The following is a 16,806-nucleotide window of genomic DNA, read 5'->3' as shown; positions in this document are numbered from 1 at the left end:
TGAGTGGATGCTCTTCCCATGTTGTGTCTGAACATGTAGAGGGTGATGAGTCGAAATTAGATCTGGGCTTGTATATATTTGGACCACATAAGATCAGTGACCATGTAGAAATGTAGACACACGTTTCTTACTCCTATAGGTGGGGTAGGATTTTTTTGTCCAAGAGCATTTTTGCAATCGTTTTGCTGCACCCCTTCATGACCGAATCAATTGCATAAATCTTCTAACACAAAAGTAAAACATGTCAGTCAATCATGAAATCATGTAAGAACACAGCTCAATCATTTTAACTTAACCAATGAAACGTCCTGTCTGTGATGTGGCTATCAAAGTCAACTGCCTCTAACCCCCCACCCCCACTCTCACTGCAATCAGCTGGAGGCATGGCTACAGGGAGTCGGAAAACAGGGGGCAGGACTTTTTTTTACCAAAATCATCTCCACCACCATTAATTACTATTGTAATCTGGAATATATTGGACTTAATTTCCCCATTATTTGACCATTATGGACACAGTTCTGTCTGTTAAACCAAACTGAAAATGATTTCCTTTACATGATCATTTTTCAGATATTTTTTCTCTGTTTTGATTTTTTTCTTTTATCATTTCATTTGATGATTTGGCAGACATTGGATTGCTCATATTTTCCTTCATATAGATATTATAGAACTGAGCCCTGTAAAAATCGATGGACTAGTGAAGAGAAGATACAGAAGTGGGGGAGCTAACGAATGTCATCATTCGCTTTAAAGATTTATCTCTGAAAACTTGCCAAAAAAGACAAAGCTGTGGCTGCTTCATTAACCCCAGAGTTCCCTTCAAACTTACACCACTAACCTTGAGTCGAGCTTGAAGTTGTTTGACCTCGGCCTCCAGGGCCTGGGAGACCGAGTTAGCCGGGGCAGGCGTGCTTTTGCTCTGGCCGCTGCCTGTGTTCACTGGAGCCGTTTGCAGGGAGAAAGCGCTTTGCCTCCACTGCCCCAGCTCCATCTCCAGGACCTTTTTCTGCTGCTCCACACCAGCCAGGTCAGAGGCCAGCTTCTGTGGATTGACAGACAGAATGAGTGGATCAACTACGTGAGATTCCACAAACTTAACTGTAAATAGCTTTAGGATGAGTGCAGCATATGCAATGCAAAACATTAGACTTCAGATCAATGCAGCCATTGCGTTTTTAAATAGATCATTTTTGGGAAAAAAGGTTTAAATCAGAATCAGAATCAGAATCAGAATCAGAATCAGAATCAAATTTATTGCCATGGTCAGTGGGGAGCCCACTAACTAGGAAAGTGTTTTGGAATAACGTGCAGTCAAAAATAAATAAATAATAAACTAAAGTAAAATAAAATAAAATAAAATAACAACAAGGCTGTTCACGATATATAACATGTGACAAAAGGCAATGAAAAAACACATTTGTTCAACTACAAAATCTAAATTAAATTAATATATTTACCTGAACAAAAAGCTCTTATGTGTTTGACTTTGGCAGTTACCAGTGCATTCTACCGCTATAATTAAGGAGCATTCATCCTCTAAAAATGAAATGCATCAGGTCGTCTTCCTTGGTTGCACTTTTTAAGACGCTATGCATTGATTTTCGGAATATACTGTAACCTTGTGCTTTTGGAAAGGCAGCTATAACCCGATGTATGAACCCGATCCATTACAAAGCTGAATGTTTGTGAGGCAGACAAGTCTAAGCCCTCATTTCAAGAGCTTTCATGACCCAAATTCATCATCAAATTTTTCCGTTTTTTTCTTCACATTGCACAGCATCTCTAAAAATTGTGTCGCCACAACAACGGCATTCACAAGTAATGCGTAAAAACCAGGAAAGTCTACAGAAGATTCAGGATCAAGAAAGACACTGAACACTGAGGATAAGCCTCAAACTTGAACACACATGCACAGACACATTGTGAAACCACAGAATCCCGAGGGGATGCTCTCTACTCTGCATACACGGAGGTTATTGATATCTGGTTGCTGGCTGACACCTTTTAATAGAATCACTCTTGTTTTAGGTTTCCTGTGCGATGTTGAAGACACACATGCAAGATCCCAGAGGAGGGATGAAGTGATGGAGAGAGGAGAAAAAGGTGCATACAAATAGAGGAGTAAGGCGATGAATGCGGTGGCAGTAATGACTAAGGATTGGCATCGATGACACTTCCAGTAAAGCAGGATTTGATTTTAGTCCATTTTCAGTCACAGTGAGAGATGACACTCATTTACTGCCAGTCAGCTACACTTAAAGACCCGACACAATTAGCACAGGTCTAACACTATAGATGCTTCTTTTCATGCCACTTAGAACTGTGAGTGATGAAGCAGTCTCTGTTTGAGATGAAATTAATGCTAACGCTTGGTTGTTTGGTGAGTAAAGATTGAGGGGGTAGCTGTTAAAACCTCACAGTCCTAAATGATTTCTGATGACTGTCTTTTTTATGCATCAAACTCTACTAGTACAGTAGAAAATTAAAAACCCTGCAAGAATGCAATTCCTTCAAATTCTAAGGACAAACCGACGTGTCCAATCTTTGCCCTTCAGCAGGCTGTTTTCAAGCAAGCAGAGATCACAACCCTCAACAATTAATCTGAAAACCAAAAATCTGAGATGAACTGAACATAATAGTTAACAGACGAACAAGCTGTCAAACCCCTGAGTCGCAGCACACCGTCAGTGACGTATCTCAGTATAAGCCCCACAGTTATCCTAAATATCAACAAATTCAGAGGGGATCACACTAATACGATAAAAGATCCATGCAGTGTAGAGTGCATTTAACATCCAGCAATTTACATGACATCCAGAACTTTCAATTCAGACGGAATCTGGCTCTCTGTAATCCTAGAATAATCCCTTAACCCTACATGAAAGAGGTGGAGAGAACGGCTCACATTTAAAGAGTTATCACAGGTAAACGCAATGTCACCGGCAAGGAAACCAAAAACTCTCTCAGCCAAGCAGCTTCATAATCTGAAATATGCATTACATGCATGACAAACACATTAAAAACAGGATGGGCACGGCAGGTATCTGAGGATTGGCCTAACTTGTCACCTCAGCGCTTGAAAGAGCTGCTCTGAGTGAAAGTAAAGCGCTATCAGGGTGCTTCCTCCTCTTCCAAATACAAATTCTGGACTCAACATCAGTAAAATTGACATTTTCCCCAAGACTTTTATGCTACTTTATACTTCTTTCTTCTTACACTGGCAAAGTCAATAATATCACAATTGCGGTCTTCACATAGCCTTCGTCCGATGTCTTCTCTGACTTGCCACCAGACTGAATGAATGGCAGGCTCCATGTTGAACAGGTAGCATCATCTACGAACGCTTTGATTGGCCATTCCTCCAGCACTGACAGCTTAGCAAGATGCTGTTAATTTTTGTGTATTTTCACTTGTGTTTTTCCTATCTTAGAAGATTAAGCCCAAGTCTAACCCCTTATTGAATGTTCTAAAACTCAACTATGGAGATTTCCATTCTCCCGCATTCCAGGTCTTAAAAACTGTGTTTCAAATCTCATTCAGAATACTTTTTAAGTCTTTCATGATCTAGGTCAATGCCAAAACTGAACAAACCAATCACCTGTCCAATTCCCTAATCTAAGAACAAATATGTTTTTTTTAACTTATTTCAAGTGGCATTTCCGGTTAAAAAAAAACTGTTCTAACACCGTCAAAATGAGTGCATTTATAAAAATCTAAACCAAAGTTTGTGTCTTTATAATCAGCCCTGTTGGTTTTACTCATGAATAGTTACAGAGGAAGCAAGAGAAACTAGAAACGTATGCTGTTATAATTGATAAACATGAGCAGGAAAGGAGGCAACAAGAGAAAGACAGAACAGCCAACAAATCACAAACAGGTTTCAGTGAAACTGCCATGGTACTGTCCACATGATGGCCCCAGTGGAGAGTGTCCTAAGCCAATTACAAGGAGTGAATTTTAGTTGGAGAGTTGGACAGGACTGACTGGAACAATGCCCAAGTCCATCACCTCTTGGCCTTTACAGAGCGGGTAAGAACAACTGGCTTTGACCAGACAGCCAACTTTCTCAGGTGCAGTGGCATAAATACTGCAGGAGAAAAGAGGAAACAAACAGGAAGACAACAATCCCAGACTGTCCACTGGCTCACACAACACTGTGGATTTTTCTAGCAATGTGTTAGTATTTGCGAATTTGAGTGTTGTGTGCAAGGTCTGACGGGCCATGGCAATCAAACGCCCAGACATGGCCACTAGATCGGTAGCAGTAGCACAAGGGCTGAGCTCCAACCATTCCATATTAATGGGCTTCTGCCATTCTACAGGATACATATGGAGCATCACCGGAGCATAATCAGGTATCTGGCAGGTCTTGCGATGGTGAAGCTAGTGACATTGAGACAAACTCAAACATTCAGCAGGGTGAAATAGAAACAGTAAGCAAGGGAGTGACACACGCATATACATTCCCTCTGACCTCATATGTTACATGACTCCACGGACAGGGACAGGTAATTGGACCAAATATTTTATTTATAATATAATCGTGGAACAGGACCGGTGACTACTGCCCTTTGAGGACCAGATACATAGAGCCAAACTTATTTTACCACAGTAGTTGCTCTTGTTTGTGTGCATTACCTGAGCGAGTTGTCTGCTGGAACACAGTTTCTCAGTGAGGGAGTTCATCTGTGCCGTCATCTTCTCTTTCTCGCAACGCAGCTCTGTGGCTGAAAGCAAAGCAGCCTTCCTAGAACTTTGCAGCATGTGAATGTGGCGCTGTAGGGACTCCACGCGCTGTTGCAGAGAAGAGGAGGAGCAGTGCTGGGCCTTTACAAGCATCCTCTTCCTCCTCTTTCCTCTCGTCCCTCGCTCCCACTGCTCATGCTGATTATCATCTAACGTGAGCAAGTACACACAACACCCAAGAGTTGACAAGTGCAACTGAGATCTCCGCATCCGTATTTAGATGCAACTGTTGGGAGAAAACTTGCTGCAAACATAAGAGGAAACGGGATATATTTTACAACTTCAATGATTAATTGCTTTCCATTTATAACGTTTGAGGAGTGAGAGGAAAAACTTGTTTACTTCTGTAACCCGTGTTTCTGATTGACACTATGAGCAAACATTAAGTGATTTCTGCTTCAGTTAATTGTCGATTAGAATTTTTGGCTAAGCATAAATGTGAAGAATCTCCTACCTTGGGCATTAGTTTGTTTTCTTTCTGGTTCTCCAGCTGATGCTACTCGGCGTTGAAACTTTGGGCACCTGCAGGACTGAAAGAAGCAATAAATAGGTCTGTTAGGAGAGAAACTGCAGTGGACAAAAAAGAGAAAAGACAAAAGGAGTGTTTTATATGTATTTACTACACTTGGACTTTCTTCATTGTCATTGCACAAAAACATACCACTATATCATGACATCTAGTGTTGTAGTACTCGAGACTTGCTGTCAAGACCATTTTTTTATGGACTCGGACTGGGCAGACTCTGCAAGACCGGTCAAGACCGACAGAGAAAATCGTAAAGAAGGACTCTGGCTTTTGGTTCACTTTTGTTGTGTTTTTTTCTTTGCTATTTATCAGGGGTCTCAAAGTGATCTTCAAAAGGGCCACAGTGGATGCATGCTTTTGTTCCTAACTAATCAGGAGGACACCCAAACACCAATAAGGTTTCTGAAGACTGTTGTTTGTCAGATTGATGCCTCTTGTTTCAGCTGACACCTGATTGGTTCACAAATGTGCGCTTGCACCACTGCAGCTCATTTGTAGATGTGTGAGATGCCTTACATATACTGTCTTGGTCTTGTCTCGGTCTCAACCTCCAAATGTCTTGGTCCTGTTTTGGTCCTGATCTCCATATGCCTTGGTCTTGACTTGGTCTCGGTAGTCTGAAGTCTTGATAAGTTTCAGTTGGTGTGGTCTTGACTACAGCACCAGTATTTACCCCAAAGAATGAGCAAGCCACAGTAAATCTCTATCAAAATTCAGTTCTTAAACTCCTGTTTTTTTTTTTTTTGGAGATTTGTACCAAAGGAAAAGGCCTCACATGCCATTGATGAGGGTCAACTTAGCATACATCAGTGCGGACTTGGACTTGTTTGAATTGCGTCAGAGTTTGACTTATTCCATTCAATCTAAACTAGTCATCACACAAATTAATGTCAAATAATGGATGTAATTTGTCATCAGATCACCAGGGTTGGGCCTTCGATAACACAAACAAATAATACAAAGAATGAAAGCAGAGGTCCCATTTGCACTGGGTTCTCCATGTAAGTTTAATGGAAAGATTATTTCATGTAGGGAAGGTAACATGCAGAGCTTTTCTCAACCAACACCAACACATGATCACAAGCTATAAGACAACCAGCCTTGCACTTCAACAAATTCATCTTAGAGTGACTAGAGGAATTTAAAATAACTAAGCAATTAATGACTTGTGACAGCAACTTGTAACTGCTGCCTTTGTTCAATCAACATCTACAAGTCGTGATGCACCTCTACAATGTGATGTGCTTGTGCGCACCAGTGAGCAGTCATTTGCACTCATGAGTACTGGGATGTGTGACATCTCCCAACTGCAACATCGTTTGTAGTGACATCAAAGAAGCAACTTGCCCGGCTGCACCCCTCCTTCCTTCTTCTGTCTGTTTCCTTTCTACAGGGGTCAGGTAGGTTTTGATCATTGCCAGGTTTGATCACATGGTGTCATGCGGAGCGGGGAGAGGAGATGAACCGTTTGCTTTGTGACACGGTATTTGGATAGAGGCCGCGGCTGTCATCATGATCAGCTTAGGAGGAGATGAGTAGCACATTACAGAGGCTGAAGCGGAGGATCTCTGAGTAAAAGGACCCTGACAGTTCCGTGGCAGAAAAAATGCAATAATAACCTGCATACTTCAAAGGGACATTTTACCTACACTTTTCTTCATGTATCTTGTATTTTCTGGTAATTTGGTGCAACTTCATCAGACACAAAAGAGAAAAACAGTCATTTCCATATGAAAAGCAGACTAACCTTATTGCTCATGTGTTGTCTGTAGGCTGGACATTGTGAGGACACACTGTTCAGACTGTCAGAGTACTCTTCACCACTGTCGCTGTAGGGGGAAAAAAGAGAAGGTTTATTGCCATTCAGGAGTTTAACTCACAACCTTCTGAAACTACCACCCTTGGACAAAAATCCAATTTACCTTTTATAGTTGATTTAGTTGACATCAAGCAAAAATATGTGCATTTCAACCCCGCCTCTGTCCAACAGAAAATCAATGTCCCATCCAATTTCAGAGCTGGAAGTGTAAATGTGGGTGTAAATTAAGTGCAAAACTGCAGTGTCTGTTGCTGATGGTGAATGCATCAACATGTATGAGAGCGGCTGTGGCCTTCATTAGCCCTCTGCGTGTGACAGACGTGTTTGAGAGGCACGGCTGAGCAGAGCCAAGCAAACTTGCGTCTGATGGACATACGGTAAGGGCTTCCTGACTCTCACACACACGCACGCATGTGCACACTCAGAATCACACACAGGTTTATTGACAGTGACCTTTGACGTGAAGGTGGAAGCCAGTGACATTTACGCTGGCGGGTTTATTAAGGTGGAGCCTTTCAGCGGCAGCAGAGGTAAAGACCACAAAAAGAGGGTCTAACTGGAACATGACAAGGTCGGGGGCTAGTTTGACTTAAACTTGCCGCACAGGGACTTGAAATGCATCGCTGAGCAAAACACACAAGGCGTGTATTTTATACGATACATGCTGCAGACACTAACATTTTGGGTCATAAGTACATTTCTTAAAGCCACCTCACTATTTATCCCATCATTACAGTCTCCACCTTGGGGTCTCTGATCTAATTTCTGAAAACTACAAAGTGTTTACTTTCATCCTTCCTTTTCTATGACAGTCACCCTTGATCAAAAATCTTCATAAAAACGGCCAATAGTCCTGAAAAAGAACAGCAATCAAGTCCTGTAATTCTCGGGCCGTACTTCTTCAACCCCACACGGGTTGACAAAGCCAGCCTCCTCCACCTCCACCCAGTTCTTCCTAGTCACACTTGTTCTCACTATGTTTTCATTTATGACATCTATTAACATCATTGGTTGTCTTCTTCTTTTCCTGGATCCTCAGAGGACAGAGGAGGCATGAATCAAGCTAACTACAAAACACAAAAGTAAAATATATTAGTCATACTGAAATATACGTTACACAATACAATAATATACAAATATACATTTATTTCTCACAGTTGGTGAGGCCTGCCAAATCTTATCATTTTAAGGCTAAAATGTTATCTTTTAAAACATGACAAAATGTTCTAGAATGCACATATAAGTTGGACAAGTTAATTTTTTATGACATTCTTGTTGCATTTCCAGCTAGCTCGACACCAAGGGGGCAGCTTTCCTTTAGCCCTCCCCACTTTAGAGACCGTGCATATGATAATAAGGGGGACATAGGCTACAAACATGTTTTTCAAAACAGATAACTCAATTGGTAGTATTTGAACTCCAGAATTTCATACATTTGTGATCGTAAAAGAAAAGAAAAAAAATCAGTGATAGCCTTGAACGAAATATTGACTGTGATTATCAATGCAGGTGATTACAAAACTAGACCTATACTATAATCTTGAACCACTCTGAGACAGACACCGTCCTAGAGTACTGGAGTGCTAAAATTTGACCTCCTGTACTTTATCATCGAAGTTCTCCACAAGAGCTGAGCCTCTGATACATTCATTTCTGACCTTGTCCGTCCAACTCGATGCCAATGAAAACCCCAGTATTGTCACAATGTCACTTAACTGATCAAATTGTATTCTCCTTCTCACATCTTCAGACAGTCCTGTGCTTTCAGTAACTCAACTCGAAGATATGAGGATAGAAGAATTTGGGACTTGTTCCCATCCTTGCACAGCAACATCCTACTCCAGAAATTAAGATTAAACACCCTCAGGCAGAAACACTGTATTTCCAGGAGTGCAAACAAGACGTGCAGCTGAAGAGGACCCCAGTGAGATAAGACACGCACAAGGCTTTCCACTAACAAATCAGTTGACAGGTGCCTTAAAGAAGACAACATCTCAGTTTAGACCCTTTTCTTCCCAAATCCACTTAGATCCTCCTCACAGGTGAAGTGTATATTACGCAGCTGCTTATTAGCCACATGGAGAGACATTAAAAAAGCTGGGCAGAGCTGCACCCAGCCCCTGATAAACGGCCGCATGTGAATAGGGCTGGAGTGGATTACAGTGCGATAAATTAGTTGGGAAGAGACGGTAAGAGTGAGCAGAGGAAGGAGCGGGCAACGACGAAGCACACAGGGAGAGCGGAGTGGAATAATGAGCTGATTACTCGGACTGAAATCATTCTGACCATCACTCAATAAAAGTTGCCTCAGTGGCGTCCTAGCATAAAACATACTTGAAATAATTACTGTCAATGGGCCTTAATTTAAAAGGTGTTAAACAGCTTGTAGACATCTGGTGGTGCATTAAGTAGGGTCATCGGAAATATATTAAATAAAATCAAGGGGATCGGATGGGAGGGGCGCAAGACGAAACCGTGTGCTGTAGAATCACCAGAAGACCTCGATCAGTGTGGAAATGTTGTCAACGGTAGCGTTAACAAGGCGAATTTGCCTGTGTTTTCTTATGGGTATTACTGGCGAAGACCCCATAGTGCTGACAAGTCGAAGGGGGCTGGGCGGCTGGTGAATATGCAGAACAGTATATTGAAATCAAACTGCCAAAACTGACAATTTTGGTGCTGCATGACAAGTGTATGCAAACATTACTGAAAGGTATGAAGGCACTGGCGCCCCCGTTATCCCTGCGCTTCCTGGCACCGGTTCAACTTTGCATGGAGCTGTGGCTAATTTTGCATGCAAATTTCAGTCAATAAGCTCCAAGCAAGGCGTCCCAGGATATTTCAAAGGCTCTGACAGTAGTCCCCCCTCCTCCCTCTCTCTCTCTACTTCTCTGTATCATTCCTACTTGTACTTTTACCTCCTGAATATAAAATAGACAGACAATGAAATTCCCATATTTGCTTTTTGTTTTGCATATGCACATTGTCCCCTCGATGCTGCATGGCCCCACACAAGTGAGTCCGCCTGCAGTCTGCACTCCAGCCACCTAAAATAATGAGGTTGAAGGCAGCTAGAATCAGGATGCGTGTGTGAGCGTAGGTGTGTGTGTGAGAGGGAGAGAGATAGAGAGAGAGAACGTGAATCATTACCCATCTATGCTTATGTCCTCCCATTCCTCCTGGGTGGGACTGGGACTACGACCTCGACAGCTGATGGCTTGATTGGAGCTCCGCGCTTCATAGTTAAGTCGGTGCCGGGAACCTCTGTGCCTTGTTTTCAATTTGACCTTGTTGTTAATGTTGCTGGCATTCTTGCTTGGGCGAGTTGGTCCTGCTGAATGTTTCCTATGGAAGTCCCTTGCCGCCCTCAGGATCCCCAGTTCCTGCCTCAACTTCAGTAACTGATTATGAAGCCTTGTTGCTTCTTTTTGAGATGCAGCCAACTGGGATTCTAGAGCCATGATCTCATTTTGCTGCTTCTCCCGTTGGGTTTGTGCCTGTGTCTTAGCAAACTGTTTCTGGGCATCATCATGGGTTCTCTGCTGATCCAGGGAGGCTTGAAGTTTACGGCAGTTGCGGAGTAAGTCTTCATTGGTCACAAGAAGATGTTTATTCTCTACCCTGAGTCTCGCAGTATCCTGCTCCAGAGACATCATCTGCCTCTCAAGCTGTTCCATCTGTAAGAAACAAATATTTCAGGCCTTACGTTTTCATTTCTACGCTGAAACTTTTCAGAACCAAGCAGCAACAAAGGACGTTATGAGGTTTAAGATACAGGTTTTGAGAAACTTAAACACTATCTGCTATTCCAACCCTTAAATTCTAGGTTGAACAACACACTGAATTCAATATTCTGGCCATTAAATCTTTATTTGTAAAAACTACCTACCCATCAACCGACTCTAGCACACTTTAGTCTTCTTCTTTCAGATTTTATTTCCCGAAACTACTTACAAGCTCTTTTTTCCCATATGAAACAGTCAAGACACACAGCAATTTTCTAGAGAGGCACTTTTGGGCACAGATGCTTCTTAAACATGTTTACTAAGGTGCATATCCGCAAAACATTAAATAAGTTTGTTCAGAACAACACATTGTTTCATAGTTATCCGTAAAAAGTATCAGGAATTAACAAGATGTTTTCCTTTAATTAACCTTAATAACAAACACCAAAGCATAAGTGCCAATCTCAAATAAATATATTGGTTTTTTTTGTTTTACAAAAAAAATAACACACAAAATATTGGGGTTGCACCAGTACACCAAGTTCACCAGGGAATATGAAATGACGGCCAATCACGGAACATCATGCATGCCAGCACATCTCTGCTCCTAAAGTTCCTTTATCACTGTTGTCCTTTTGCTACATACATAAAAACAAATCGCTTATTGTTGCTAACTCAATGTGCATAATTTAAGAACACTATTGAGGGATGAGTATCAGGAATTTTAGTCAGCCAAATGTTCATCAAAGCAACACACCACACTGTTTTAAGTGAGAGAGAGGTATGCTGAAGACAGTCAACAAGGCTGATTCCATACAACTTTTTTATTATTGACTCACATAGTCTGAATGAATTCTGACTCTTAGCAGGGATTGGTTGGCAATGTGCTGGGAATTGCTAATCAGGGGGCCTTTTTTAACAACGATGAACAATAAAGACAACAACATAATATCAACATCTCTTTGTCTTGTGTATGATAAATCAAACAGCAAGTCTTAGGTATCATAAAAGCGTGTTTAAAGAGGCCCTTGTAGCAACATCATCCATTGACAGTGATGTCAACAAATACTACTACTACTACAGACTGCTTTGTTCACACTGAGTTGGTATTATCTTGTTAAATAGGAGTCTGTATATGAGGAAGGGATTTTTTTGGTCAATATTCACAAACACAAACTCCAGAAAAGCCATAACATGGAGACAAAATAATTGATTTTTCTCATGACTGTACCTTCATCAATGACTCTTCTATTTGCTTCGAAGAAACCGACGACTGGTTTGAAGAGCTGCATTTGACTAGGTGCTCCATTCCCACTCTGTGAAGCAATTCTGCGATGAGGAAAGAAATATTAAATCAATTGGCAGAAAAAAAAATTGGGAGAAATGAACAAGTCCCAAAAGCCTTTAGTGCAGGGATTTAGAGAAATAGAACCCCACTGTTTCCCAAATATCACCTTGTCACATGTTTGTGGTTTGGAATATAAAAGGGAAATAGCAACACAATGCTGAAAAGTTCAAGCTGGTACATGCAATGAGAAACTTAGTCTCTGGGGAACTTAAACAAACCAAGAGAAGTGCTTGAACCCCATGTGGAACACAGCCCCAGGCTGCACTGCTTTGTAGTCCACTGTGTTTCCCCAATGGACAACTTATCTCCACAGAATAACACACCGCTTTGCTCTGAAAACATCAACAGTGACCTTGGCAAATATATGATTTTTAAGATAACAACACAGTTCAAGTGCGTAAGAGGTTGACACGCAGATATTCAAACGCTCAATTAACAGTTAATGCATCACCAGTTGCATCTCAAGAGCAGGTGGGCAATCTTCAGTGTAATATTTGAGAGAACTTTCAATCAAGTGAAAGCAAATTGGAGTAACTTCTCAAAGAGGGCGATAGATTTGGTTAATGAGATATTGAACTGGAAAAGACATTTCATTTTGGCAGATTAAAAAAAAAAAAAAATCCAGACAGAGGTTTTAAAAAATGCAGAACAGTCTTATTGTGAAAAAGCAAAATAAAAAGGTAGATACATTTCCCAATGACATTCCAAGATCTTCACATAATAACACCAAAATAAAATCACACGCTCAGCACCACACGTTGTCCTTCAACCTTATGGCTTCACTCTCTAGAGGACGCAAGCACCAGTTTGAGGGAAATTAAAGTGATCAAGGATACATTCATTATTGAACTTGTTAATTAAAGAGATGGTGGTAGCGGTGGTCACTGACAAAGGTTGCAGATTGGATTGAAGATATGTGCTTCTTAACACTGGGAAGGGCAGGAGCTGACAAGACGAACACTGCTTGATCTCCTAATCAATGTGAGAGGTGTTGATCAAGTCTTAATTGAGTCGTCCTCTAAAATCCAATGAGGCTTGTCTCATTTATTCTAAAGCCAACACGAAGCTAAAAGCGCAGCTTATATACTCTCACTCCTGCGGTCACAGAAACAAGCAAATCATTTGCCAATTTCATTTTGAAATATTAAAAAGAGAGGTACAAACATTGCAGAGCACTTTTGAAACGACATCACTGAGCAACTAGAGAAATAAAAACATTCATTTTAACCAACCTTGGTGTTCGTTGGAGAGAAGCACGTGGAGCTCTTTAACAGTGGCGCGATCCATTGCAGACTGCACTCGCAACGTGTCCACTTCCTCTTCCAAACTGGCTCTGGTGAACGAAAGGATTTATTAAAAATAAAACCAAGAAATACACAGATCAATCGGACTATTCCAGTCCTTATGAATCAAGCAACTGAATTCTCCCCTTGTTAAAAAAGGATAATGAAAAACACTTCTTAATTCACGTCAAAATCAAAGTGACAAGCAAGATGAAAAACCAAGGGTGCATGTGCGGCAGTGTATATTATAACAGTCAGACACACTTCAATGTGCGCCCAATTACCACTCTGCAATTAGCTTGATTTCTGCTAAAGGCTAATTATATGGAGCCATGCTCAAGACTTTACACTTTCAAGTTATTATTAGGACATCAATGGAAGTCTGCCGAGGATACGCAGAGGCCCACAGAGACAGGCACACCTGAAAAACACACCTAATTCCCCGCCCCTCTGCTCTGTGGAGTCAAAGTGAAACAGGAGAAACAGGCGCCTGCTGCTGCAGTGTCATTGCTTCCAAGCTAACCTTGTTACAGCCGCAGCCCATCTTTCTCAATGACTTCAGACGGTCTGTGCAGCAAATGCGATAGAATCGGTGACAAACCACTTGCCATTATTGTGAACTATTATGCACATTAATGCAATTAAGGAGCACATTTCCACCAATTGTATTCTGCAGTGTCAAACAAGAGAAGTGGTTCTCCAAACACACTCCAGGAAAATGACCTGAGCTAAGTTATTACCACGGAAAAGAGAGAAGTAATTAGCTGTTTAGCCTCGGTACAGACAAGTCCGGAGAAGATCTGTTCCGTGAGCTGACCATAGCTTAAATAAGTACACAAATGACTCTCCCCAGGGATGTGGGGAAGGGGGCAGATGGATATGTGTCGCTCCTCTATAGATTTCCCAGTCGATGAGGCACCAGCTCTGCCTTGAGTGTCCGGGCTGGTAATGGGTACAAGGGAGATGAAACATGAAGTATGCGGGAGCTCATGTTTCTCCTTTATTTATCTTTGAATGCCAATATTATTGATGCTAAAACAGCATTCATATGCAAAACATTCAACTATGACAGACACATTTTCTTGGATGAGTTATGGATTGTGTTTACTGGCAATACACACAGTTATGATGCCACAAATATGAAGTCACATTTTGAAACCATAAAGACTTTAACGTTAGGACTTTAATGACAGCCATAACATAAATTGTCACATAGTTGATGGTGCATACACTAAAACAGGGCACGTCAATGATGTGCTGACAAATTTTGGCAAGACTGAATAAACTTCTTTAGCAAAGGCCTCCCTACAAATCTGAAGGATGAAAAGGAAACCATAGTTTGATGGATTTACATTGTGATAAGGCTGTCGGTGTGCAAGAAATTCAATGAATTCAAATTGTAGTTTCATTTTAGTAAACAAAACAATTGATTCAATTGGAAATTAGATGGGACCATAAAAATACATAACATTTTGACAACAATTTAAGATATCAGCCTTTATCTGTCCCTTAAACTAAAACTAATAAAATATAATAAAAATCCAACAAGCATTTTACACCTTTAACTTGCATGTAACCAGCAGAATCCTCAGAAGCTAGCAATGTAAATACTTAGTGCAAAGCATTTTTCCCCGACACTTATTAATTTACCAAATAATTAATGAAGTAAAAAAAAACCTCAGCTGTCTAAAAACATGCATAAAACATTGTGTTTGTGTTAGCAAACATGTCCCTCCTCCTACGAAGCCCTGGTCCAGGGGGCAAAAGACGCTCATTACTTATAATACCTTTTAGGAAAATCAAGATGAAACGAAAAGAAAAAAGGGGCCTAAACTTTATTAAACATAATTAGATTCACTGTCGCTTATTGGGTGTTTCATGCCTGTAATGGTCACTATCTGTATTTACTTAGTGCTACAGAGCAAATGATCTCAAAGGCTCTTTCCGCGGTAATCGCTTTTTAATTTATGCTTTGATGTCGTCTCGTGTTGAGTGTGGAGTCTTACGACGAAGGGAGGACTGCATGTGTTTATTCTGTTTATGGAGCCTGAATAACTCCAGCCTTTTTTTTTTGAAGCAACAATTAACAAGCATGGGCAGAAAATGGAGATAGACGCATAAAGAGGTGGTTAAAATGATCATGGCCTTAAAGCAGTTTCATAGAAGCCAAAATGTGACTTCAATCACAGAGTGGAAACTAATATTTAATTTGATAATTCTTATTATTGTTTTCCTACACACCTATAGAGCATACATCCTTTTCGTTTTAATGAATTTATTAGTTTAGTTAGTAATTAATTTAATTTTGATGACCATATTGGTATTGATTTTATAGGACGTAAAAATCACAAAATTAAATCGTGCAGTATAACTATATAAATGTATACATGTACATAAAATAATGGAGATGTAGTTTTACTTATTTATTTTTAAACAATCAAAAACACTATACGAATAGCAGGAAAACAATACAAACATGTACCAGGAGCAATAAGAAGACCCAGAGTATTCCGTACAAAATGAAAACAATAAATGAATTGATCAGAAAAAACCCAGCGATACTCTGAATGACTGTGAGCGTTCATGATTCATGTCGAGTTGAAAGAGATATAGCAATACAGTTTAAGAGCAGACACATTTCTGTTCTTTAACACTCATTTTCCATGGGTTTTATGAAAAATATTTGATAAGGAAATAACCAAGGAAAAGTTAAGTTGAGCTACACTTAACCCTCAATTTAAACCTGCTCTAAACTAGAGACTCATGGTACAGATGGAACCATATAAAATGAGACAGGTGAAGAGACTTATTTCAACCAGTTCCTCTGACTGCTGTCGAGACTACATAAAGGAAGGTGAAGAGGGTGGTATGTGATAATGTTCTTTTAACACTGTAGGGACCATTTTCAAGAGTTATTCAAGCAATAACCGTTGTGCGAAGTGTTCATTTGGGCAACAAGGCAGTGTTTTACAAGCAACATTTTTGGAAAGGTGATGGGGCGCATCTGTGCACAATCTCCTGACAGTGAGGAAGGGAAGAACAGAAACAAATGGGAGGATCATACTGAGACTCGAGCATGAATCGTGGGCACTAAAGCATCATGAAATGTCTCAATATGGGCCTGAATTGTTCCACTGCTATGACCTAATTCGTCATAAGTAAATAATTACTGACATAACCTTCATCAGCAGATAAACACAACCCGAAGATAAAACTGCTTGACACATTCAATGGAAAAGACTGTGCTTTCTTAGGAGTGAAACAAATGACGTGCCATTTTTAAAAGTTTTAACATAGTTGATCGCAATATCACTCTTTTGTCCACACACAATCCAAAAATTTCCACTGTAGATCGGCAC

The 16,806-nt window shown here is 40.6% G+C and overlaps 1 protein-coding gene across 3 annotated transcripts in view; it reads right to left on the bottom strand.

Annotated features, from left to right (window-relative positions):
• cntln (centlein, centrosomal protein) overlaps positions 1–16,806 on the bottom strand; it is a 74,825-nt gene that overhangs the window by 33,711 nt on the left and 24,308 nt on the right. For all 3 annotated transcript variants that reach the window (XM_053857679.1, XM_053857678.1, XM_053857680.1), the window contains exons 14-20: positions 13,397–13,497; positions 12,048–12,145; positions 10,242–10,768; positions 7,020–7,101; positions 5,201–5,276; positions 4,639–4,895; positions 839–1,042 (exon numbers count right to left, since the gene is read on the bottom strand). In XM_053857679.1, the coding sequence (XP_053713654.1) occupies positions 839–1,042; positions 4,639–4,895; positions 5,201–5,276; positions 7,020–7,101; positions 10,242–10,768; positions 12,048–12,145; positions 13,397–13,497 (1,345 nt within the window). The remainder of the gene's footprint in view (positions 1–838; positions 1,043–4,638; positions 4,896–5,200; positions 5,277–7,019; positions 7,102–10,241; positions 10,769–12,047; positions 12,146–13,396; positions 13,498–16,806) is intronic.

This window comes from Synchiropus splendidus, chromosome 2 (assembly GCF_027744825.2).
Source record: "Synchiropus splendidus isolate RoL2022-P1 chromosome 2, RoL_Sspl_1.0, whole genome shotgun sequence".
Lineage (NCBI taxonomy): Eukaryota > Metazoa > Chordata > Actinopteri > Syngnathiformes > Callionymidae > Synchiropus > Synchiropus splendidus.
Note: the sequence above shows the minus strand (reverse complement) of the source record. Positions and strands in the feature narration are given on the sequence as shown.